Below are 27,850 nucleotides of genomic sequence, written 5' to 3'. Positions count from 1 at the left end.
GATGCTGACGATGAAGGTCTTGTATATGTGTATATGTTGGTTGCATACATAACTTTCGGTTGTTGCAGCCACAGCATCGGCAGTCTGCCAAAAAAATAGTTTCAGTAAGATATATTTGGTAAATTTAATGCTGCTGGGGCATTACTTGCACTCGTACAGAGCAGCTAGACGGAGAAAAAGCAAAATTAAATTTTCTCAAACAATTTATGCCTTGTTAGAGAAATTTAAAAACTTTGTTGGCAAACATTATGTCATCTTAGAGATTTTGTTGGTTGTGTGTGTGTGTTTTTTTTTTTTGCTAAAGTTGCTGCAAAGGAATGTTTTATTGCAAGTTAAGTAAGAGATATTGGTAGAAGTGAAATGCTATTTCGTATAAGAACTCAAACAAGTGGTTGTTTTTAAATATTTGCTGTTTTAAAATGCAGTAGATGTGCTAAAATTCTTAATAATCATTAAATATAATTTAAATATAATATATAGTTTGTCATACCATCTGTATTTTTTATATTTTTCATTTGCGACCCCATATATTTATATTCTGGATTGCTATAGATAGCGGAGTCGTCTGTATGTTGAAATCAACTTTCCGATGTCCTCAAATAACTTTCATACATGATTCATTCATCGATATATTCCCGGTTCAGTTGCTATTTAAAATCGAGAAAACCGGCCCACAAATGGCACAGATATAAGCAAGAAACCACGACTACCTTGATTTTGTATTTTTTGATTAATATCTGTATTATCAAGTCATTAATATAGACAATATGCATATTCAATGATAGATATTTCAAAGACCTTTACAACGTCGTATATAACGCAAAAGTATGTCCGGCATATAATGGGTCATAATCAGAAAAAATATTTTTTAATTCGAATTTTTTGTTTTCACCATAAATTTTTTTTTAGTAATCAAACTTTTTGAGAAAAAAAATTAAAATTTTTTTTTTTTTAAATTTTGTTTAACAACAAATATTTTTAATCTTTATTATAAAGTATGCCTTGGTGAAGGCTATATAAGATTCGGCACAGCCAAATATAGCTCTCTTTCGTGTTAAATCTTGTTTATATACTAGGAGGAAACAACAATTATCGAAAAGGCATCGCGCCTTTCCCTTTTCAAATTTGTTAAGACCTAATTCATAGGTTCTTTATGGTCATGCAAAATTTTTAAATTCGCTTTAGTTGATCTTTTATTGTGGTATAAATTTCAAGTTTTGAACAAGAATGATGTAAAATCGCTCAATTTCAAGTGCATTTAACTTTTTCCTAAAATTTTATTTCTCTTGAACACAGGATATTGAACTAAAAAACACAAAGGATATCTCGAATATGATAGCTTCCATTTCAGAAATAAGCAATTTTATGGTTTACAACACATCAAAGGTGGGACGAGGAGGGATCTCGAGATAATAATTATTTAGCTTATTAGTATTTTATTTGAATTTTACTTTCATTATAGATTTTTTCTTTTATATATACTTTTGATATGGGAATATTCTTCAGTATAACTTTTATTTTACTCAAGCAAATGTTTAACTTAAAATTAAAAAAAAAATTTCTCTGATTTTTCTCGTTATGGAGAATTTATTATTTATCTTTAACTTTTATGTTGGATAATTTAAACAATTATAACTTAATTTTTCTTAAAATTGACTTTATTTACAACTTATGTTTTTTCATACTATAAGAATTATTTAAAAAAAAACTTTGAAAGCTTTTCCAAAACTTGCAGTAAAATAACTAAAAGTAGTTTTCAATGAAGGTAAATATTAAAAAAAAAAATATAAAAAACTTTTGTGGTTAGGCTGAATATGTTCATGTTTTTTTCTTATTGGGTGATATTTTAAATATAATTTATAAAATATGATATAAAATCATAATGACTGAAACAATTAAAGTTAGGTAAAGAACTGAGCTTTCATAAAATGTAAGTATAAAATCTATATTCCTAGAAATTGTGTAAGTTTTTATAAATAGTTTCGCTTTCTTTTTTTATTTTTATTCGTAATTTTTCAAATTCAACAATAGTTATTTAAATGTTTTTCTATGAAAACCTATTTTTCTTTACTATGTTTTTTAAAGACAATTTCATATAGACAAAAACGAGACATTAATTATTAAAATCGGGTTATACTTGCAAAAGTTATTAAACTTTTTCGAAAAAATTTCTGGGCTGGTGTTAAAAGGTGTTAATGAAAAGTTGAATAACTTTTACAATTTTTATCCGATTTGAATAATTAAAACTAAGTTTTGTTAAGAACTAAATTTCTTTTATACAATGGTATACACTTTTATAAGCTTCCATATCAAACTAAGCAATGAAAAGCGACTAAAATCAAAAAAGTTGATAAATTTTGAAATTCTTAACAAAAACAATACTTATGACTTACAAATGTATCAAAGAATGCACGTCATTTTAAAACGCATTCAGTTTTCTTTCCAACCCCGTTTAAAAATTTAAAGTCGGACAGAGATTGACTGAGTTACAAATCGATAAGTTGACGAACATCACTGAAAACGGTATTTTTTAGAATAACTTCTGATTTTGAGGGTGTTTCTGAAATTTTTTGACACAATTTCTAATGTACTCAGCAAGCCCTATAACCCACGCTAGGTCGTTTTCCAAGTTTTTTTTTTCATCGTAGCACCGTGTTATTTTTAAAATTCATTTTGTATTTATTTTTTATATTGTTAAATTCTTTAATTTCCACTTGAGCTACAAAACTGTCTCAGAACTCTTACTCTAAGCCAATAATTTCAGCATCACATGATCAAATATTTATCTGTCGGCACTTGTTGAAGACAACAATTGCTAGGAGTATGCTGTACATACACTTATACACACAAACACACCCATAAGTATTTACAACTATTATTTGCTGCAATACATATAAATTGTATACTATACTCACAAAGCTTGTTGCATGCAACAACTAATACATATATAAAATCCAAAAAAAAAAACTAAACAAACATTTTATGAATGAATTTGTCTATATGTATGAATATTGTATGGTAAATGTGTCTGTGTATAGTTAGTTTTTTGTGTATCTAAATATTTCAAATATAAATTTTCTAGTAAATAGAATTTGAATTTAGTTTGTTAGTGTGTGTAACTATGTAGACACATATATGTATATATAGGAATATATTCAATAACAGATTGTGCAACAGGCATTTGTTTTAGGAATATATACATATGTAGATACTAGTACTTATGTGTATTAAAAACAAATGTTTGCTATGTGTGTGTTTCAGAGCTCTCAATAAAAGAGTGAGCTTGCAACTCCCAAAAAAATAAATATAAATAAATTGTAATAGTAACAATACAAACTAAAATAACAAAATATTCAATTGCTTATATAGAAATTTATAAAAAAAACTACGTTAGCAGTTGGAAAAGGCGCTTTAAACCAAAAATTCAATTTTAAATTAAAACAAGTAAGAGAGCTATATTCGGCTGTGCCGAACCTTATATACCCTTCACCAAATTATACTTCAAAATAAAAAATTTTAATATTTTTAGGTGAACAAAATTTTTTTTCAGGTTCTTGAAAAAAAATTTTCGATTTGTTTTTTTTAAATTTAAAATTTCTTTTTTTTTAAATTTAAAAAAAATTTTTTTTGGCTTTTTAAATTTTTTTTGGTGAAAAAAAAAATTCGGATTAAAAAATATTTTTTCCGATTTTGACCCATAGTAGGTCCAACTTACTATGGTCTTATATACGTCGTTGTAAAGGTCATTGAAATATCTATCATTAGATATCCATATTGTATATATTAGTAATCCAGATATAGGTCAAAAATCGAGGTTGTCCTGGTTTTTTCTTCATATCTCAGCCATTTGTGGACCGATTTTGCTGATTTTAAATAGCATGTCTGACAGAATTATTGAAGATTTGGATCCCGAATATATCAAGGGTCTTCAGAAAATTGATTTCAACAGACGTCTGTCCGTCAGACAGACAGACAGACGGACATGGCTTAATCGACTCCGCTATCTATAAGGATCCAGAATGTACATATATACTTTATAGGGTCGGAAATGAATGTAGAAATTACAAACGGAATGACAAACTTATATATACCCTTCTCACGAAGGTGAAGGGTATAAAAAAAAATGATTTTAGATCGCTTTTATTTATGATACTCGTTAAAACTACATTTAAGGTGTATTGAACAGTGTTTGGCATAAAGAGAACAATGATTTTAATATAATATAATGTTATGCTCTTTCTTTCTCTGTTGTAAACTGACCAGCTGTATTGATTGTCATTTTTGTTTCTTATTTGATAAGTTTTATGAACTTCATTTACATTCGATAGTGATCGGCCCCCGGTGGCTATGAATGCCGACCACTAGTATAGAGGCAAAGTCGGCCATGTCGAATTTTGTGCCGACAAAGCCTCATATGCGGGAAGTTTAGCTTTACTTCTTGAATTTGAAAACAAAGTGCCGCTGAAGCACTTTGATTGCCCAAGAAAGCTTATGGTGAATGTGTTTCATCGATTTCAATGAGCGAGAGATTGTCTGTTTGGTTCAGAAGTGATGATTTTGTCACGGAAGACAAAGATCGCCCAGGTAAGCCAAAGAATTGGAGGCATTACACTATGGAGATTGTTGTAAAACTCAACGAGAGCTTGTAAAATCATTGGGAACTACTCAAGCAGCAATTTCAAAATGATTGCGAGCAGCAGGATTCATCCAAAATTCATTCAGGGAAATTGGTTATCATACGAAGCCGAGATACCTTGAAAATGATTTTGCATGTCCGAAATGCTGCTCGAATGCTATAAATGAAAATAATTTTTGCACCGAATCATTACATGCGATGAGAAATGGATAAATTACGATAAGCCGATACCGGGCCAACTAGCCGATTCGACACCAAGGATTAATATCCATGGCACCAAGGTACTTCTCTGTATTCGATGGGAGCAAATCGATAAGACCCGATTATGAGCTGTTGAAATCTGGCCAGACCATCATAGGGAAACTGTACCGAACGCAACTTCGTTTTAAAGTGAGCATTGGACAGAGTATGCGGCCAGACATAGAAACCGTAATATTCCATCAACGACAACGCTCGGCCACATGTTGCAATACCTGTTAAAAAGTATTTATAATGAAGTGGTTGGGAAGTTTTGCCTCACCTGCTTTATAGTACAGATCGTGCACCATCCGACTGCTATTTGTTTCGATCGATGCAGAACGTTCTCTCTGGGATACGCTTCACTTTGTAACAGAGTATCCCATATTGGCTATGAGCAGTTCTTTTGGCTCAGAATCCATATGTTGCCAGAAAGATGAGAAGCTAACAAACAAAATTTGTTCTCTAGCTTCAGTTTGTACACATTTGTATTTTTCGTACCATTTTAAGGTATGAGTAATATTGATCAATTAATAACAAGTATACGTACGTATACGTAAATTTGTATTTTTACAAATTCTTTAAAAAAAAAACTCAAAAACATTATTTACTCAAAATAATCACATAGTTCTTTTTTACTAATACATTCTCACCACTTAGGTTTTTGACAACTGAGTTAGGTCTTTGGCAGTAGAGTTTCCGATCTGTGTGTATTTATCTATGATTCTGTATTACTGAGCCAAATTTTGTTTAATTTGTTTGGAACAATTAAACAGGTTTTCAAATAACTAAACATATACTCATAACTAAAACAGTTTAAAGTAGAATGGGGCTTAGACCCCTTTCACACTAGGCAATTTAGTTGGGCAAGTCTCTTGCCAAACAACAAAATAGCATGCAAAATTTTCTTCTCCTTAACCCGTTGTGGACCAAGGCTTTAAATCTTTGAAAAGGTTTTATTTTTTTATGAAATATTGAAAATAAGGACTTCAAGGAAGTTATTTACAAAATTTTAACATTGTGGAGGACCTGCAAGGATCCGAAAGGGACCTGGTACCGTTGAGTCAGCGTCAGCCAAAAGATAAAAAACTAATAGATGTTTGTTTAAAACTTATTAATTAATATACTGATTAGTTTTGTAACTTTTATAACATTTTCTAGTACAAGTCTATTTTATGGTATTTTACAAAACAGTATCTTTTATCATTAAAACATAAATAAACTCCACAATGAGAACATGATTTAATTCACCGTTATTCTGGGTAAACGAGTTTGCTAATAGGCAAACAAATATATTATTCCAAAGATGGTAGTGTACTTCAAAGTACTTTTGGGAAAAAAAGGGTCAAAATAAGTTTTATTTTCATTTTGTAAGCTTATTATTGTTATGGTACTTATAAGTACCGTCGGTCGACAAAGGGTTAACCCGACATTACCTCTGGCATCTACAAACACAAGAGACTTGCGCAACTAAATTGCCTGGTGTGAAAGGGGTCTTAGCAAATTTTTAAAAATTAATAATATGACAGGTACAGGTTTTCTTATTGGCATTGTAAAAAAGTGATAAGTAGCTTTTATAACCGCAAAATTATAATTATGAGAAAGATTCAGTATTTTTGAATAATTATAAGGAAAATATTAGACTTTTCAATTCCAGAATATACGGCAGCTTTGCTAGCCCTTCACCCTTTTTTATGAAACTTTTATTTTTACTTCCTCCTTCTATGTTTGACAAGCCATCAAGGACATTGAATCAATATGCTGCTGGCCAAAAATCGACTAAATAGAAAATTTTTATATAATTCAATATAATTCAGATTTTTTATTTTTTCAAACAAGTAAACAATGATCCGACATTTCTGTAATTTGGTCGATCGTTAATATTGAACTATCACAAAAATGTCCATCATGTTAAAACACCCAAACAGAATGAACAAACGCCCAAATAACAGAGAGTATTTGTCGAAAATTTCAGCGAGCTAGCTCCTTTCGTTTGCGCAATATCGTGTTTTCAAGAGAGATGGACGGGCATAGGTAGATAGTCTTAGGATTTCAGAAGGACCCATAATATAAATACTTTTGTTGGCCTGCTTTTTGATATGTTACAAACAGAATTACAAAATCATTATTTTCTTTGATGGTGGGTACAAAAAGTTATGAAAAGCTAATTCTCTGCGTTTTGAAATAATGCATAAATTTGTATGTTACAATTTTTATACCCTTCACAATGAGGGGCAAGGGTTATATAAGTTTGTCATTCCGTTTGTAATTTCTACATTTTTCATTTGTGACCCCACAAAGTATATATATTCTGGATCGTTATAGATAGCGAAGTCGATATAGCCATGTCCGTCTGTATGTTGAAATCAACTTTCCGTAGCCCCCAAATAACTTAAATACATGATTCATACATATATATATAGCGGGCTCGGTTGCTATTTAAAATCGACAAAATCGGCCCATAAATGGCTGAGATATAAGGAAAAATCCGGGACATTCTCGGTTATTGGCCCAATTTTTATCTATATCTGGATTAATAAGTCATTAATATAGACAATATGGATATCTAATAATAGACATTTCAAAGTCCATTGCAACGATGTATATAGTAAGTTGGACCTTCAATGGGTCAAAATCGGGAAAATATTTTTTAACCCGAATTTTTTTTTTCACAAAATAAGATTGTTTGTCTAAATTCTTTTTCCAAAAAAATTTTTTTTTAAAAAATTAAAATAATATAAAAAAATTGGAAAAAACTTTTTTTAAAAAAAAATTTGAAAAACAATTAAAAAAAAATAATTTTTCTTTACCTAAAAATATAAAAAAAAAATTATTTTAAAGTATAATTTGGTGAAGGTTATATAAGATTTGGCACAGACGAATATAGCTCCCTTACTTGTTTTAACGAAGAAAAAAATTTTAATTTTCTTTTTTTCAAAAAGTATTAATATTTGAGGAAAATAATTCAAGACTTGATTAAAGTGTCAAGTAATTGAATTAATTATAGGCGTATTACCTTATATCAAATAGAAAACATCCAGTCAAGCCACATCACTGTGGTTCCAAATCAAAATCTGGGTGGAAAACATTATTTGGCGCTCTTTTTATATAGAATTGCTATCTCCGATCTCCGAAAATGTTTAAAAGATCAATATAAACTTGTTTTCAAGTTACAGTAGGGTCTTGATATACATATAAAAATCATTAATAAAAAATTAAAAAAATACGTTTTCATGTGTTTCAGAAACTAAATTTTTAAAAAGATCTGTATTTACTATATTTCAAATCAATAATAAATAAAGAAATATTTCTAAAAATTCCACCGTAAGTAGGGTAGTAGGGTTCTGGCGGCTACTATTTTTTTACAAAGACATTCCCCAGAAGTTTCTTTAAATGATGTATATAGTCATTGGACGGGCTTCGATGGTCTTTTTTTTTGACAAGCTATATAATATTTTTAAGAAAAAAAAATATCAGCATATTTGAGAACCAAGTTTAGAGGACTATGACAGGAAAATGGAGAGGCCCATAAATATAAGATATACACTTAATAAAAGCTTATTTATATCAATGTTTATCTATGTTTTGAAGTATGAATTTCTATATGGTAAAACAATTGAGATATATCTAATTTAGTAAAGCATTAAAATATTAAAAAAAATTAACGAAAATATGATTCATAATTTGTTGAACTTCTGGCGCTTCTGTCGAGAAAACGAAATGTCCAATTGAAAAACCCATTTGTATTGGAGAAGAGCAGATTGTCCGCTTCCGAAAAAACTTAGTTTTCACAATTTTGTCCACCTAGATTTTGATCAGTGCACATGTTTTATATTTAATATTTGATTTTTTAAACGTTACATATTTAAATTTTAAAGAATTTATTTAACCTTCCTCGCATTAGTAAACAGTGTATGTGAGGGAATCTATATATATAAATTGAAATATGTATGTAGAACTAAATGTGTAGCCATCCCATTCATCCAGTCTTCTGTGAGGTATTGTTTAGTTGTTGCAACATGTTTAGATAGACCCAATTCCTGATAGTGTGCGTCTAACTAACTTACTGTATGTATGTCTGTCTGTATTTCTCTCCAAATGTACAGACTATATCCAGCCATTTATTTTTGTGAGGCAATGTTTGTTGAAAGCTGGGTATTTACTTAAATGTGATTGTATGTCGTATGTTGTAGTGCTAAATGTTTAGATGGGTATTAAAATAACAACACATTTTCCTGCTTGATGTTGTTATTGTAGTTGTTTGGTAGTGGTGTTGCTGCTGCTGCAGCTGCTGCTTCACCTAAATTGAATTTCCGAATTCAATGAATAAACGAATGAATGAATGAATAAAAACGTTTTTAAAACTACTGAATGGAATTGTAAATAGTTGTTGATATTAGATTTAATAGTTTTTTTTGTTGTTGCAGCAATAGAAGTTGTTGTGAATTTTATTTATTTTAGTTTTACTATTTTTGAGATAGACTAACTATCAAAGTGTGTGAGAGTGAGTGTGGATAGTATTTGTTTAGAGTTGAGTAGATTTTAGTTTTTAGGATTTTTAGCCTGTTGCATTTAGAATTCAATTTTTATTTTATTACACAGTATGTAGTATATAGACGTTTTGTAGTTTAGGTAAAGCAAAGGTATTCTAACACTTGTTAGATGTAAACTCTTTTTCTACCTCTTGAACAAATTTGAAATAATATATATTGCATTTTTGTTTTGGTTTTTATCTCTACTACCTTTAGCTCTTTTAACAATGACTATAAATGTCCGTTTATTTTTCGTTACGTTTTCTGTAGTTGTGTGTCATTGTATTTATTTATTTTATATACAATTTATATTTGTATTTATTTTGAAACATTAGACATTTCACAGGAAATTGAATTTTCTATATCAATAAATTTTTTACTTGTTTCACGTTTTTGTTGTTTATTTTAGTTGTTTTTAGTTTGTTTGTCTACATTTATGTCAATTTAAAATGTATTTTATGTCAAAAAGGGATACAATTATTGTACATATGACTGCGTATGATTGTTTTATGGTAAAATATAATGATTCTAAAAATGTTCTAATATGAACAATATTTTCTGTTAACGAAAAGGATATTGTTTGAAATTTAATAATATTAAAGATGTAGTATATATTAGTATTTAATAAAAACCCAGAAACATATGTATGTACATATATTCTGCAATTAAAAAGTGTAATATTTTCCATAAATTCAGAAATTTCGTTATAATTATACGGTTATAAATATTGAAAATCCTTTTTTTTTAAATTGAGCAAGCATAGCTTTTGAACGCCGCACGGTGGCTCATATCTCAATTTCATCGACCAAAAGACCAACTTTTTGTTAACTCCGATTTCAAAAATTTTAATGCCATTCAATAGCAAACACATTTAAACTAAGGTAACCAAAAAAAATTAGATACAAATATTGTCAATTGTGTCAGTGGCATGCTGTTAAAGTTAAATATTTTATGTAATTTTATAAAAAATGTAATTTTTGTAAATTTTATCAAAAGTAAATTATCATTACTCGCAAACTATTATCGATAATTGGATGGTTTTTTATTCGTTATGTTGGTAGGATAATAGTCTTTAAGAACTGGTATGATTTATCACTGTACCGTTTACACCTGCTGTGTTATTACATTTTTTCTCAGGTACTATAATTTAGTCAAATTTGAATTTCAGTGGAATAAAAGTGCTTAGGGTCAAAAGGGGTTAAACCAATTTTACTACCAGGAGAAAGGCCAAAGTATCCTCTTTAAGCCCATATATACTTGTTGACCTGTTTTAACCTGTTTGTTGAACACGTTTTTCATTTGAATGAAATTACTTCCAAATTTTTTTTCTATTTTTATTCTACCTGTTCATATGACTGCCGCAAAGTAGAAGTCGCAATTTTGAAAATATTGCAATAAAATTTGGTACATTTCGGCCCTATGACGAAGTCTATTGAAAATGACTGAAATCGATCCATTATTTCACCTAGCATCCATACAAATGTTCTCTTGAAATTATACTTTACCGGTCGTAAATGGTTAATTTATATAGGTATCTACACAAATTTTGCAATAAAAAAGTTTTATATAAACTAAATTGATGTCACCTAATTGTATGATGATAGGTCCATAATTAGTCATAGCTGCCATATAAGGCCCGCTTCCAAAAATCACTTTAACGAGCATAAATCTCCTAAAAATGTTGGTATAAACACAAAATTCAACACAAGTAATTTCCACCTATTACACACCGAAACTTATGGTGAATGTGTTTCATCGGTTTCAACATGCGGGAGATGGTTTGTGCGTTTCAGTGGTGATTTTGTCACCGAAGACAAGGATCGCCCAGGCCAGCCAAAAAAGTTTGAAAACCAAGAATTGCAGGCATTACTCCATGAAGATTGTGATAAAACTCAACCAGAGCTTGCAAAATCATTGTGAGCTACTCTGTCAGCAATTTCAAGACGTTTACAAGCAGCAAGATTCATCCAAAAGTAGGGAAATAAGTTACCATACGAATTGAAGCTGAGAAACCTTGAAAGAATATTTTGCATGTCTGAAATGCTGCTTGAGAGCTATAAAGGAAAATAATTTTTGCACCGAATCATTACTTGCGATGATAAATGGATCCATTACAATAACACAAAGCGTGAAGCCCGGCCAACCAGCCGAATCGACAACAAAGCCAAATTGTAAAATTGGCGCTAAGGTAATGCTCTGTATTTGGTGGGACCAAAAGGGAGCTATTTATTGAAATCTGGCCAGATCATCACCTGGGAACCTGCTAGTGTCAAGTGAGCATTTGCCGAAAAACGCCCAGAATATGCGGCCAGAAATGAAACCTTAATATTCCATCATGACAACGCCACATTATGCAATACCTGTTTAAAACTATTTAGAATGAAGTAGTGGGGAAGTTTTGCCTCACGCGCCTTAAGCTGAATTCACCCATGAGTTTCAGAAACATTTTTTGTTCGGAACAATTTTTTTTTATATGTAGTTTGACATTCTATTTTTGAGAGAGACTTCAAACTACATATAAAAAAAAATTGTTCCGAACAAAAAATGTTTCAGAAACTCATGGGTGAATTCAGCTTTATAGTCCAGACCTGGCCCCGTCCGACTACTATTTGTTTCGATAGATGCAGAATACTCTCTGGGATACGCTTCACTTCAGAACAGAATATCCGAAATTGTCTTGAACGAAGAACGAATTCTTGGGCCCAAAAGATGAGCAATTCTTTTGGCTCGTAATTAGGGTTGCCAGATGCAGATTTGCAAAAAGCTGGACATTGGGGTCTAAAAAGCTGGACAAATCAAAAAAAACTGGACATTAAAAAAATTACAAAGAAAATGTTAATTTTGGTTTTGTGTAAATAATTTTTATTAAAATATAATATTATCCATTGTAATCAACATACACACAGACTCAAAAGTGACTAAACACTCCCGAATTTTTTGATGTGTTTAGGATCATGAAAATCATTATAGTCCGACTTAAATCTTTTTTTTCACAACCGAATCTATTATTCAACTCATTAAACATTAAAATTTGAATCGATGAATAAATTTTAGGATTTTCATTATCTTAAAAAAATTCAAATATTTTTGGTGTATACTCACTTTTTAGGCTCACTGTATATATATGTATTACACGGTGCTAGAGTGAGAAAAAAACTTGGAAAACGACAAAGCGTGGTTTATAGGTCTTGTTGAGTACATTCCAAATCGTGTCAAAAAATTTCAGAACACTCCCAAATTCATAAGTTATTCTAAAAAACCGTTTTAAGTGATATTCGTCATTTTATCGGACGAGTAACTCAGTCAGTTTTTGTCCGATTTTAATTTTTTAACGGGTTTAAAATTGATTGCTTTACAATGTCATGAAGTTTTTGATATATTTGTAGGTTATAAGTATTGTTTTTGTAAAGAATATATAAAAAACTAGATTCATCAACTTTTTTATTTTAGCATTTCATTGCTTATTTTACTATGAAAATAGCAAAATTTAGTTCCTAACAAAACATGGTTTTATTCAGCTTTTCATTAATACTTTTTTTAATAAAATATTTGTAGAGGTTTCAATTTAATTTTTAATTTTTTCGAACTTTTCGAAAATGTTTTTAAACTTTTGCAAATTTAAACCGATTTTAACGAGTAATGTCTCGTTTTTTTCTACATACAATTTTCATTAAAACATTGTACAAAAAAATAGGTTTTCATAGAAAATACATTTTATGCGTACATTTGATGAAAGCTTAATTCTTTGCTTTTCTATGACTGTTTCAAATTTATTGGTCTAAAAATGTTTTATTAAAGTATTACAGTTTTTTTAAAATAACTCAAAATTTTTAGGGTGTTTCAAAATCTACAATCCCCACTTGTTCGCTTTTCAAGTTCTTACAAAAAGTGTTTTTTAGCAGTGTGTTAATTTTAAAAATTTAGAATCACAATTAAATATTTTCATTTCATTCCTTAAAATTTAATTAACTAAACTTAAATTTGTTCGGTCCATTCCATGATAAACATATGTATGTATATTATTAAATACTAAAAACTCTGCCACTTTATTTCTATTTTAAGCTTACGCATGTTGGCCAATTCCAAACCTAGAGGTTTGTCAACAATTTTGAAAATCTTTACAAACTTCCTCTAAATTTGTTCGTATTAATATTTCAGCTCTAATCAGGTGGAATGACATTCGGTTTCTTTCTTTAGTATAAAGATTGTTTAAATAGTAAAAACTCTTTCACAAAAAGCATTGCTTACTGGTATTGAAAATACGAAACATACAACTTTTCTTAATTTTCTCATTCCTTTCACGTTTGGTAAAACCATAGCATTTGACAAATCTCTTGGTATTTGTTTATAAACTTCATAAAGGCTGCAGTAATTGATATATGTATAGTTTATCGTTATATATTTCTTCAGATATTTGAAGGTATTGCGGAAGCTTTTGTAAATCATCCCAAGAAAATATGTTTTTTTTTTAAATTTAAAAATGCTATTTAAAAAAAAAACGTTTTCTGCTTAGCTGACCGCAGTTTTTAAAAAGTCTTCTACTTCAGTCTTAAAAATTCATTAAGCGAATTTTTTTTAAAATGCTGTTAACTTTGGTGCCAACAAATTTTTCATTTATTCTACTTTTGAGGTTATTTATAAGCACAGTCATTATATCGAATAACTCTAAAACTGTATAAGAGTCATTCTGAATAGCTAAAATAGTTGTATGAAATTCCTGCATTATGTTTTGCATAAAATATAATTCTGATAATCCTTAACTTTTACATTCTTCTTCATTGACATCATTATCAGAAATTCCATATGACACGTATTCCCATAAATCTTTTTTGCATTTATTTTTTCCTTTCTTCAAAAAATATATACACTTTTTTGCATAAGTTATTACTGTGTACTAATTAGTAGTAAGTAAATATGAAGTAATAAATAATATAGATATTATTGTCGAACATTTCTATTTAGCTGGACAAATGATATTTTAGCTTGAAACTGGACAGGCATCAAAAAAGCTGGACAATCCAGCCAAGTCCAGCCAGGCTGGCAACCCTACTCGTAATCCATATGTTCCAGAAAGATGGGAAAAGTTCATAGCTAACTATGGCCAATAGTTTCAATAAATTGATATTGTAAAGCTAAAAAATTTAGAAAATTACGCATCAATTTCCAATAATATTTTGCAAAATATTTGGTAGCGAAACATTTGGAAAGTTTGGAAAATACAAAATTTTTCTTATTAAGAGAAATTATAGTTACGTATACTTGTTATTAATTGTGCAATATTACTCATACGATGACATGGTGCACACACAATTTTAAATGTTTTTTGTATTTTTTTTTTAAGAATCTGGTTCGAGTTCTTTTATTGCAGAGTTTTAGAGTCACAATAAAAAAATATATTTATGAAAATAAAGGATGTTATAAATTAGTGCAGTAAATTGTAAACAGGTAAACAGCAGACAGTTAAGGGTTAAGAAAAATACAGTATTACATGAGAGAACTAAGTAATATTAAAAATATAATGAAAGTTTAATAATCACTGTTCGAACAAAATCATCCAAAGCGTTACAATTCACTTCTCGCTTTGTTAATCGTAAACATTTCTCTCAGTTTGAATTCAGAGATAATGTAAGTTATGATCAGCCTGCCAAAATCTCCCATCTGTGGTTTTCAAATTTATTGCAGAACTCAACAAGCAAATACGAAAATCCTGTTCATTTCCATAAGTTATATTTTATACAATAGTTAGATATTTAAGCTTTTCTCTAGAACTTAATTTGGTTTTCAGTAATAGTAGGACAACATTTCTTAAATATCCGCTTATTTCCAGCACCTTTTTAATAAGATTAATTTTAAATTTTTACTCCAAAAAGTATCGACATTTTCACCACACAAAATTAAAATGCAATTCAGTTAACAATGCTAAAGATGTTAAACGAGTGTGATTTTGGGAAAAAGTGAAACATAGAAAAAATTCCACACAACAAAAGACCGTGAATATTTTGGCACTTTTATTACCCTGCAAAAAAAAAACTACAGACTATAACATTTGTAAAGAGCACTTAACAAATGCAGCTACAGAAAAAATAGCAACATACATATAAGGGTGGCGCTTAATTTGCAGTTTTTGGTTTTGCGTTACACCCAATATCTAAAATAAGTTGAAATTTTCGGAATCGAAATTAAGATTTATCATTGGTTTTTAGATGACGCAGAACAATTTTAGAGCTTGGAAACATCGAAAATTTGCAAAATAGGGATCACCCCATTACACATGTACTACGTGCATTAAAAAAGAGACAAAAAAACAACCACCAAAAATTGTTTAAAAATCAGCAGACAGTAAAAGTAGACAGTCGAAATGGCAGTGAATGAATAAATATGCAAACAACTTGTACGTGATGATGCTGATGGCTGCAACCAGTGCTGAAATAAAAAATAAAGCAGCTTTATACAACAATTGCAACATACAACAGCACTTGAATGTAGTAGGTTTTTTTGTGCAGTGCGCCTAAAAACAGACAATATGTTTTCCCCAATTTTATTTCGGTATGTATGCATTCATATGTGTGTTTTGGGAAATAGCCTGCTCAGTTTTGGAGATTTTTTTTGATATATTTTGGTTTGATTGCATTGCTGCAATTTTTTATAGCTGATGGTTTTCGTACAGGGCTTATTTTTATTAATTTTTTCTTTTTGTCTGCTATTTGGGGAATTTTTTCTGTATCTAGAAATATAAACATGGCCGGACAGATGGACGGACAGTCTTGTCTGTGTATTATGCATGGCGTCAATTGCCCAATTCACATTTTGTTGCCAGTTATTTATGTTTTATGTCAGTCGCTGTTTTTATTTTTTTTTGCTGGCTGCTGCATGTGTGAGATGCAATAGCGAATTAACGCCATTTTTTTCGAGGCTCTCATGTCTTTTTTTGGACAAAAATTTATGAGATTTCACATGTTTTTATTTTGGGGGAAATAAAAGGACAAGTGTGTTTTTGTGTGCAACAGAGTATTAAGTTGATCTGTGTACAATCAAAATGTGCCTGTTATCCTATCATTGCCATAATATTTTAAATTTTGGTAACATTATTGTGAATATAGTGAGAGTGTGAGTAACAAGCTGATTGCAGTCATAAGCCCTGAAAGACATGTTGGTTTTAAACTGTTACGTGTATGTGTTTTGTGTATATGATTGTGTGCAGCATGTTGCTTGACTAGCATGGTTATAATGTTGTTCATGATGTAGCTGCAGATGATGATGATGCTTTCGGGCCGTTTGTTGTGCAATTTGTAAAACAGTCTGGTAGAATTTTTGTTTGTATGCTTACTTTTTGTTTTTGTTTTTGGCCACACTTGACTTTGGTAACTTTTTCTTTCAATTGTGGGTTGTTTTCGTTTTATTTTTGGCAACACCACTTACAGACAGACACACACAGAGAAACACATGTCTGCATACAGGCATATATAGTTTTAAGAGTAAAAGCACTTGTTGCATTATGACCTCACTTACGTACACATGCAGACATGCAGTCACAAATACATATGTACTATGTGCACTTACACTTTGTATACATGTCAGCACAGATGTATGTATGTAAAAATAAACGAGTATCTAGTAGATGTAGTTTGTTTGATATGTCTGCCACATGTTGTACGTTCACATACATATTCACATGCTTTTATGTATATAAATTTTAGTACATTTTCTTACTATTTTTTTTTTGGTTTAACATAAAAAAAAGTCAGTTTAAGTGTTTGTATTATTTGTTTTATGAGTGTAAGGATTTTTTCGGCATAAAGACCAACATGTTTACATACATAGTTTGTTATTTTGAAGCCTTTTTGTTGGATTTTGTGTAAATTTTTGTTGTTAACCAAAAATGTGTAAAAAAAAATGAAAAGAAACCAAAACTCCAGTATGTGGTTAACAAGTACATACTAGTGTTCACATTGTGTGGTGTATTCTTTTTGATTACTTAAGTGTTCTATTAATTGTTTATATAGCTGTTGCATTCATTGCATTTTAAATTCGAAAATACTCCATAGGACAGAGACAATTGTGTTACACATTTTGTATCTTCTTCTGTGGTTACATTTGTTTTTACCAAAGTGGCCTAACAATAGTAAAGATTAAATGGTTTGTCGTAGAAAGAAGCTAAATTTAGGATGTAGTAAAATTTGTAGTTAAAGAGTAACATTTAATTATATAATGTAAACAAGTTCTAATTATTTTAACTATAGTTGGGATTTTGTACTTTTTATATGCACCATAAGAAAAATATGGTGGGTATATTTATTTTGTCATTCCGTGTATAATATATCGAAATATTGGTCCTATAAGCAATTATTATATCCTATATTCTGAGTAATCAAAGGATTCTAAGATGTAGCTAAGTTCGTTCGACTGTATGTCTGTTGAAAATACTATAGGGCCCAAACAAAAGGAGCTAGCTGGCCTTATCTCTGATTTCACCACACCCCCCATACAAATATTCTCCCGGAATTCTGTTTGAGCAGTCATAAATATGTTGATAAATATGCGGCAATCCTGATATAATTTTACATAAATTAAAGTAGTCTGAAATTATTGTCTTATAATAATTAATATCGTTTTGAAATTGGACATAAACCAGTTTTATACACTGAGGGAAAACGATGTTGCAAAATCGACAACGGTTGGTGACATTTTGACACCATACGGTGTCAATTTTTTCGACACCGTACATTTACAATTTGTAAACAAACGGGTACGAATCGACAACGCATTGTTGTTAAACTATTCGAGACGCATTTCAACGTGAGTTGCTTTTTATAAGTGTGTTTTAATTTTATTTACATTAAAAAATTTAAAATATTTTAATAAATAATAAAGGGTAATAGTGATGCAAATAAATGGTTTAAAAACCAAAATATAAAAGAAAGTGTAATTGTGTTTGATTGCGAATTTGTATTGATGCAGATGGAGATGGAGATCCAGGCAGTAAAGTCAGTGAAGATCCAGGCAGAGAAGACCACCGAATCCAGTGACGACATACAACTCCAAATGGAAACTTATAGTTTTTATATTTAAGTATTTATAAGTATTGTATTAAAAAATAAAGAAATTGGTATTGTTATATATTAATTACCAAAAAAATAGAAAGGAAAAATTGTCAGATGTCAAATCGTACACGAACGGTATCAAGTCCACAACTTATGGTATCAAATTGACAACGGTCTGTTATAAAATCGTACACGAACGTTGTCAAATCGACAAGGGATGGTGTCAATTCGGCAACGTTGTCATTTTTTCGTTGTCAAATTGACATCGTTCGTGTACAATTCTTACACATACGGGATACACAATAGTGTATCAATTGACACCGTATGGTGTCAAATTGTACACGGATGTGTTCATTTTTTCGCTGGGTGTATGAACCTAAATCTTTCTACCAACTTTTGTGAGGATCGGTCCATAAACCGTATACCCCTATATCAGAATAAATTTTATTGGTCACATATTGATGGTGGGTAAACAAGATTCGGCACAGCCGAAAATAACACTCTAACTTGTTATACCCTTCACAATGAGTGGCAAGGGTATATACAAATTTGTCATTCCGCATGTAATTTCTACATTTTTCATTGGCAAAAAAAAAATTATTTTTTAGAAAAATTTCGAAAATTTTGGTTTTTAAAACGGTATTAAAATTGGAAAATGCGCTCTTTTCACATATAGAAAATGAAGTTCCAAATAAAACAAGCCCTAAATTATTAAATTCAATTTACAAATTTTCATTTTATTTACAAAAGATAAAACAAATATCCAAAGTGCAAGACAACCTCTAAAAACGATGAAATTTTTCAAAATCGCACAACTAACTACAAAGATATACATAACAAGTAAGAGAGCTATATTCGGCTGTGCCGAATTTTATATACCCTTCACCAAAATATACTTTAAAATAAAAATTTTAAATATTTTTAGGTAAACAAAATTTAATTTTTTTTCCAGTTGTTTTTTGCGAAATTGTTTTCTAATTTTTTTTTTTTAATTTAAAATTTTTTTTTTAATTTAAAAATTTTTTTTTTTAGTTTTTAAATTTTTTTTAATGTTAGTGAAAAAAAATTTTGGTGAAAAAAAAAAAAATTCGAGTTAAAAAATATTTTTCCCGATTTTGACCCATTGTAGGTCCAACTTACTATGGTCTTATATACGTCGTTGCACAGGTCTTTGAAATATCTATCATTAGATATCCATATTGTCTATATTAATGATTTAGTAATCCAGATATGGGTCAAAAATAGGTCAAAAATCGAGGTTGTCCTGGTTTTTTCCTTATATCTCAGCCATTTGTGGACCGATTTTCTCGATTTTAAATAGCAACCGAGCCGGAAGAATTTCGGATATATTGATGTATCATTCGCGTATGTAAGTTATTTGGGGGCTTCAGAAAGTTGATTTCAACACACAGACGGACAGACGGACATGGCTATATCGACTCCGCTATCTATAACGATTCAGAATATATATACTTTGTGGGGTCGCAAATGAAAAATGTAGAAATTACAAACGGAATGACAAACTTATGTATACCCTTGCCAATCATGGTGAAGGGTATAAAAATTATAGATAAGTTTTTTGATTATTTTTCGAAATATTAGGAAATGTTCACAAAATGTTTATTATCTCAAGATCCCCTCATTTTACACTTTCTTATATGAAATTTGAACATTGAACCTCAATAGAACACAAACTCTAGCAAAATTTAAAAATTTAAGAACTTAAAATTTCGTATTACAATATATTCTATAAAAATATTATATTCAAGGGTTGTATCACAACAACTAATGAATACCATTTAAAGCGTATGAAGTTTGTCAATTTTATTTCCAACTTATCAAAAAACAAAAAATCAAATATTTCACCTTCTCTTCTCAAAAAGTGCAAATGTGTGTAAATGATTTAGAAAACTATGACTTAAACCATAATTGACATAATGGAGTATTTGTTTGTATAAGTTTGCATAAATTTAAGTGAATGTATGTGTAAATTGCATTAAGAAATTTGTTAATTTGTGATTTGTCTTTCATTTATTTTGAATCGCAAGACATGTTGATCTAATGCACCGACAATTTAGTGTTTTTTTTTAAATATTTTTTTCTACCATTTTGGCGGTCACACACAAATGCCAAGCAGTCAACCAGTCAGCCAGCCACACAAGCAACCAGCCAACCAAACAACCAACCAATCTTACGTATGCGGAATTGATTTTTAACAAACAAAAAAAAAACTAAAATAAAATTAAATTCAACATTTTAGCAACATTAGAAATCATTACAAGTCAGTCTGTCGGTAGCGAAGTTGATGTTGTTGTTGCTGTAGCTGTTTAAAACTGAGTCTGAGTTGAAATATTCATTACAATCATTCATTTGCCAAACGATGAATGCAACTCTCCATTTATGGATGTGATGTATGCATACAACAAGGTGCTGCAAGAGGTGGGGTTTAATTTAAAAAAAATATATTTTATGTACATATTTTTTTCCTATCTAAATTTACTACAAAAAAATAGAAGAAAAAAAAGCAAAATCAATTGCTTTCAATTTCAAGGTTTTTTTGTCGGTTTGGAATTTAATTTTTTTTTTGCCATTTCTTACAAAACTTGTCGTTTGGTTGGTTATGAATTTGTCAAGCGGTATGGAAAAAAGTTATTTCTTAACTTGCTTAAGTTAATTTGCAGGGGTAAAAAAACGATTGTACAACATTTTATTAAATTATTTTACAGGTTTAAAGCTTCTTTTTTAAAGTTTTTTACTATGAAGGTCCCTAGAATACTCTGAATATTCCAGCGACCTTGGTCGATCTACTACCATCACTTTTAAATCTTGATGGAAACTTTCACCTGGTTCTTTTAAGACTGTGTACTTTGATGCTCGTATTACATCCAAGACTTTTAAAGCTAACTAAAAGGTTAAACCTTCTGATTTCCTAAGACATTTTTCATAACGGTAACAAAAGATTTCGAAGCTGCTGATCAAATCCTGACTATCATTAAAAGTCTCATTCGGGGGCCTTCAGCTTTAAGATTTTCTATAGTTAAACCTGGAAACATTCCTGAACGAAAGTCATAACATGGATCAGTTTTATCTAATGCCTTCACATGCAGCTTCATAAGTCCTAATTTGATGAGGAATGGAGACAAAATGATAGTATCTCGGGAAACCAAAGGTGGGTTTATACAATTTGGTTTTCCAACCGTCATGTTTTCTCTCAGAGGCCAATCTTTCTTGATTCAATGATCATGTTTTGATCTGCTGTTCTATAAACAGATGAAACATGGAAATTTAGAACCTTTGGTGATCCGAGAACTTTTTTAGATAAGCTTTAAAACAAGATTTACGTGTTGATACTCCTCTTTTAATTTCGTAGAACGAGCAGTAGGTACAACTGCATGCTTCTTACCAATATAAAGACACATTTAAAACTTCGCTTTGCCCTTTCCATAAACAAACTCCATTCAGCAGCTTTGTTCCATTTTCATTAAAATGTCACCAATCACACATTTCGAATATCGAAGAAACCGGGTTTTTTTTCCTCCAGTAGCCGCTTTTTCTAAAAGTATTTTTAATGAGTTTTAGTGCAATAAAAACTTTAACTTTAAAATAATCGATATACTCCAAAGCATTTAAACTATGGTTTATTCCTAAGAGATTATTTTAGCATTCATAAGGTGTTCAAATTTAAAGACGCTAACGATCTTCGACCCAAATAGAAAATATTTTTTTTTGCCAATTTTTGTTTTTTTTTTAAAACCTAATATAGTTTTTGACATTTCACTTTTTGAAAAAAATTCAAAATGGGTCAACTTTGACCCGAAGACCTTATGAACGATAAGAAAATAGCTGCGATTCCACGCTTAGATACCAAGCGTGGCATCGCAGTTTTCATACAAGTATAATGTTCAGCAGGTATGGTGAAAAGAGACAGATATACATATATTAGTGCTACCAAAGCTCTGAAAACATTTAACTTACTAATTGTTAAAAAAAAATTCAAGATTTTTGATTCAGGTCAAATATGACCAAAAGGTCTTAGCCCTCCGACGGTTGAGGAGAAGTTGCCCTTATACGAAGTACAAGGTCCACATGGACCTTTAGGGAATTTTATATGAAAACGCATTTTTTAAACATTTTTTTGTTTTCATTTATTATTATTATTTACTAATTATACATGTATAATGAATGTTAGAACAAACATTTTTTAATTAAAGAATGTCAGCCTTTCATTCCATAAATCTATTCCTAATATTTAATTTTTTAGATTCATTCCAAAGCCTTTGTTTAAACTGAATTAATTTTAAAGTTAATTAATAACAGAGTTTATTCGAACTTTGAATGATTAATTTTTTGTTAAATCAAATCATTTCCAAAATTAATTGAACAAATTGTCTCAAGACTTTTTGTACTAGATTTGAATTGAAGAAAAATTTAATCATTTAATAACTTTTTTAAGCTATTTTGTTATGGATTTGAAGAAGACATTTAAAGAAATTGGAATGATTCAATAAGAAATAAATTCTATGAATAATGAATTCACTTTTTAAATTTTCATACGAAAAACCCCAGATAAATAATAATAATAAGCGGTCTATTATTGCCAAGATATAAGCAAAAAACTGTTCACTGTTTTTTGTTGAAAAAAAACAGAGTTCTTGTTTTCTATGTATTTTCGTCAGTTTTTAATTCCCGGGATTCCCAACTAATGAATCAAATTTTCATTTTAGTCGGGAACATCCGCAACTTTACGGATATAAATTTACGAAACGGGCACACGAATTTACTTATGACAGCCAATATTGAAAAATGAAGTTAGATCCAAAGCTACACCTACAGAAAAAATTTAAAAACCTTATTGGTGTTACCAATGCTCACCTAATAATATACTACATATTTAATAAACGTTTTCCCCCTAACCAATAAAAATTAAAATTTCATACATATGTTGTATGTTATTGTTGATTTTTGTAATTTTTTTTTTCGTTTCGTTTCTTTTTTTATTGAAAATGACAGCTAATTTTTTGTTTTGTTTCTTTCCAACAATATTTTTCTATCATTTAAAATTTTTTTTCTAATTTCGAAATTTACAACAACGAATATTCTAAATAAGCAATTGGTGTTTGTTGGCGTGTTAAAAGGGGTTGTGGTTTTCGTGTATATGTGTTCAATATTTTTTAGCAATTTTATTATTTTTACAAAAAAAAAAAAATTAATATAAATATGTATGCATTTTTTTTGTTTAACTAGTTCTGTGTGTAGCTAAATGTGTCTTGTTTACTTAAATAGAAAATGACAATCCCAAGTTTAAAATTTGTTGTTTTTTATTTCGTATTTATTTACTATATTTAAATGACGCAGTTTTTTATTTCAATTTATTTTTGTTGTTTTTTTTTTGTTAATAATAAAAGGAAAATTTCGTGACTTGAGTTAAGAAAACAAAAAAAAAAATTAGATTTCTGTCAAAATGTTTGATTATTTATTGTAGTAGTTAAATGTCAATGATGGAGAGACTGGCTTATTAAAGACCATTTAGCAAAACAAAGAGAGATTTATTGGTTATTTACATTTTAGTAACAATTTTAATTTGACCGGAAATTGAAAGAGTAAGTAGTTGGATATGACATCATTTTAAATTCTTTGTTTGAAATACATACATACATATGTATATAATTAAATTAATTATAAAATTTCAGCAATCCAAAATAGAGTTGTAATTATGTTGTTTGATAAAAAGATGCTTGCTTTGAGATTTCTATGTATATTGTTGCCATTTTAATTACTATTAGAAATACATTTATAATAGTAATACATATTATATATCAAAGGAAATATAAATCCTAATATAAAATAAATAATAAGGGCCTGCCTCATTAAAAGCGAACGAATATTTTCTTTCTTATTTTATGTTGAAAAAAATACAATAACAAAAAGTCTCATTAAAAAATATAAATGATTATTATGTTTTTAATGAATATTAAACAAGTAAGAAAGTATGGTCAACATAATACCCTACACTGAGTAAATGAGCAAAAACCTTTTATTTAATTTCAATAATTTCTGTTCTTGAATGATTTTTGGAAGTTGAGCTTATATGTATTAGTTCGTGTGATCTATGTCTATATGAAGTTTATTTCTGTTGAATTGTATGTGTATACCAATCATGTAGCCGAGTCGGTTAAGACGTACATGAAAAAAAAGTTAGTAAATTGAATGTTGTGATCACACAAACCCAGATCCTTTCGTAAAATGTTCCATAAAATTAATGGACACATGTTAATTGTTGAGCCAGATGACGAATTGACAAATCTGGATCAGCATTAACATGACGCCGTACTGTGCACACAAACAACTAACGATTGATGTTGTGCAGCTTAACACCACCCAGTAGTACTAGGAGACAGTCCCGAACTAGTGATTTTACCCATAATTTAGGTTGGTAACTGGTTACTTCAATAACTACGTGACTAGTTATTTTGACCCTTTTGGATTACAATGAGACTGTCTGATAGCTGGTCCAAAGTATTCAATATATTTCATTCACATACCGCTTACATAGAAGGATTGCTTGTAAATAAGCCTTCCTCCCGCAACTCTCCAATGGATTGTTTTACAAAATAAACGTTTAAAGTGACTTTAGGTTACAAAGAAGATTACTTAGAGACACTTAAGTGACAAGTGTATTCACGCTACATTACTTGGGATGTATAAAGTAAGCAATTGTTTTCTATAAATTGGAATCAGAGAAATGATAAGACATTTGTGACAATTACTGTATTTAGGGGATACATTGACTACTTGCTTAAAACTGCTGGGCATAAATCACTTGCTCTGTGCGCACTGTACGGTGTCGTTAATAGTAAACGTATTGAGAAATCGATCCATAGTTTCTCGAATTAATCGTTCTGATGGACGATTATGAGCTATGTGCGAAACGCGCTGAACGTTGTCCTACAATTTTATCACGTCCATGGTGATTTGGCAAATCAAAGTGAATAAATAGCAGATGTAGCTACAACAATATGGCCGCTATCAACTTTCAAAGTTCGAAAGTCCCTATTGGAAGACCCTTTATTACCACTTAAATATGTAAACTATAAGAGATAACTTGGAGAATTTATATCAAAGTAAAATTAATTGTAATTTGTCCATATTTATTCAAGTTAAGTGCCCTACAAAGTTTTGCAAATCAGAGGTGGTTGATTTTGACACATTGTATTCTAACATGGGACTCTCAAATCCCATTGTCTGAAAGTTTATGTCCTCATCTACGATTTGTTTGTATATCATATTGCAATCAAACTAGTAGTTTAGAATATGCAGTCGTAGCGGAACAGAAAATACATTTCATGGTGTAATTTTTGACATTTTCTACTCCATTTTGTTTATTATTTTTTTAAAATTTCTAATAAAATTGCTTTTTTTTGCCAATAATATTTTTGAATATTTAATAGAAAAATACCTAGAAATAGTATTGAACCTGTTACAAAACCAACAAAAACAAAGTGAAATATATTATTTAAATTAGTTTTAATTGTCAGTTTGTGATTTAGCTGTGGTGGTTGTTGGGTTTTTTGTACCTTTTAAGAAATTTCAATTTTATTTTTTGTTTTCATTAACAATTTATTTAAAAAAAATTCTAATCTAAAACAGGTTTGTTAAATAGAATTATTAAATGTTATTATACACTATTTTTTTTTGTTGCTCTTGACGTTATTGTTACGAAAAAAGTGTTTAAATATAAAATAAATATTAAGAGCTAAAAAAGCGATAAAAGATTAAAAAAAAAATAACAGCAATCACAATCATTTACAACTGTTAATAACTTGGCTAATTGATGTGGTTCTCAGACACAGCTTTTTGCAATACAAATTGTTATTTTTGTTGTTGTTGAAGTTGTTGCCAATTTTCTAAATTCAGACGTGTTAACAGAAATGTAAAAAAAAACTATGCTTCCTTATATATTGACCTTTAGATATCTGTACCTGTTGCATAGCAGTATTTTATTATTATTATTATTGTTATTATATTAATGCATTTATATTGTTAGTATAATAATTTTGTTTTATTTTAAATGGTTACATAGTGAGTATTAAATTGAAATACAATTTAATTTAAATAATAATTAACCGGTTCTATTACGTGTATTTTTCGCGTTTTTTTTATTATTAATTTTAATAGATTCAAATAAGATTAAGTTTGTTTTTGTTGAAATTTTTTAGTTAAACAGGTACAAAAGTTAGAGAATTTAATTTAATGTTTTTTAATGGTATAATTAGTTGTTTGTGTAATTTATGTAAATTTTATTTCATTATTTAAAATGTATTTGTTTTTGTAGTGTTACCAGTATTATCATTTATCATGTTAAAGTGATTTTCTTTTAATACTTGTAATTAAAAGAAAACAAAAACTTTTAATTATATAAAAGAGAATTTAATAATTATGTTGGGATTTTCATATCAGATTTTCACACTTTATTGTTGACTTTCTCAATTATTTGAAACAAAAATCAGCAGTTTATCAGTAGTATTTAAATGTGTTGTTACTAAATTTCTGGAACTATAATAATTAAACTATACCCAGAGATAAAATATAGTTGTACATGTTTACTGTGACCATTTCCATATGTTTACATGTTTTTTTATTTTATTTATATGATTGTGGTAACCATATTATGTTAAACTATATTTTTTCTCTGTGTGTAGTACAAAATCTTTAATTAATAACAAATAAACAAATTTTTTAAAATGCTCCGTACTCCGTCCTTCTTAACAGTATTGGGAATTAGTTAAAAACATTTGAAAAGCAAATTCGAAAAATATGTGAAACTTAAATTAAACTAATAAGTGATTTTTATTAGTTTAAATTTTTTTACCATAAACCTGATAAATATTTCTTCCATGTGAACTACTTAAATCTATTAAATCTTGTAAATTTAAACTGAATTAAGTATATCACTTTAATTATGTAATCAAAACTATTAAATTATGGAATTATTACATTAATTTTTACTTACTATTTTGGGAATTATAATTTTTACTTACTATTTTGGGAATTATAGTGGTTAATGGAGATTAGACTTACCTAGAAAGAAAACAAAAGAAAACCATGAGTATTAGTATCAGTATTTTCAAAAATATGTTATAGAATTGTTCAAATATAAAAATTATGAAAATTGTAATAGTAGGTTTCCATGTTTTGGAAAAGTATATGGGGGATTTCACGTCGAGTAAACCAACTTTGAAATTTGCACCAAGGTTAGACCTATTGGATAGTAATTCAGACACAATTTTTCAACAAGATCGGTCAAGAACTCTCGGAGTTAGAGGGGGGGTCAAAATTCGACATTTTGGCCAAACATGAGAATTTTCTCATCCATGTAACTTATTACCTATTGTTCTTAGCAAAAT

At 29.3% G+C, this 27,850-nt stretch overlaps 1 protein-coding gene across 3 annotated transcripts in view; it reads right to left on the bottom strand.

The window, feature by feature from the left end:
- Eip93F (Ecdysone-induced protein 93F) overlaps window positions 1–27,850 on the bottom strand; it is a 283,874-nt gene that overhangs the window by 72,027 nt on the left and 183,997 nt on the right. The window contains exon 2 of one of the 3 annotated variants that reach the window (XM_065515888.1): window positions 27,485–27,524. The exons of the other annotated variants lie outside the window; for them this stretch is intronic. Within the exon in view, the coding sequence (XP_065371960.1) occupies window positions 27,485–27,524 (40 nt within the window). The remainder of the gene's footprint in view (window positions 1–27,484; window positions 27,525–27,850) is intronic. 3 annotated transcript variants of the gene reach the window in all.

Source organism: Calliphora vicina, chromosome 1, assembly GCF_958450345.1.
Source record: "Calliphora vicina chromosome 1, idCalVici1.1, whole genome shotgun sequence".
In the NCBI taxonomy this organism is placed as follows: Eukaryota; Metazoa; Arthropoda; class Insecta; order Diptera; family Calliphoridae; genus Calliphora; species Calliphora vicina.
The sequence above is the reverse complement of the archived record's forward strand: the minus strand, read 5'-3'. Positions and strand labels throughout refer to the sequence as shown.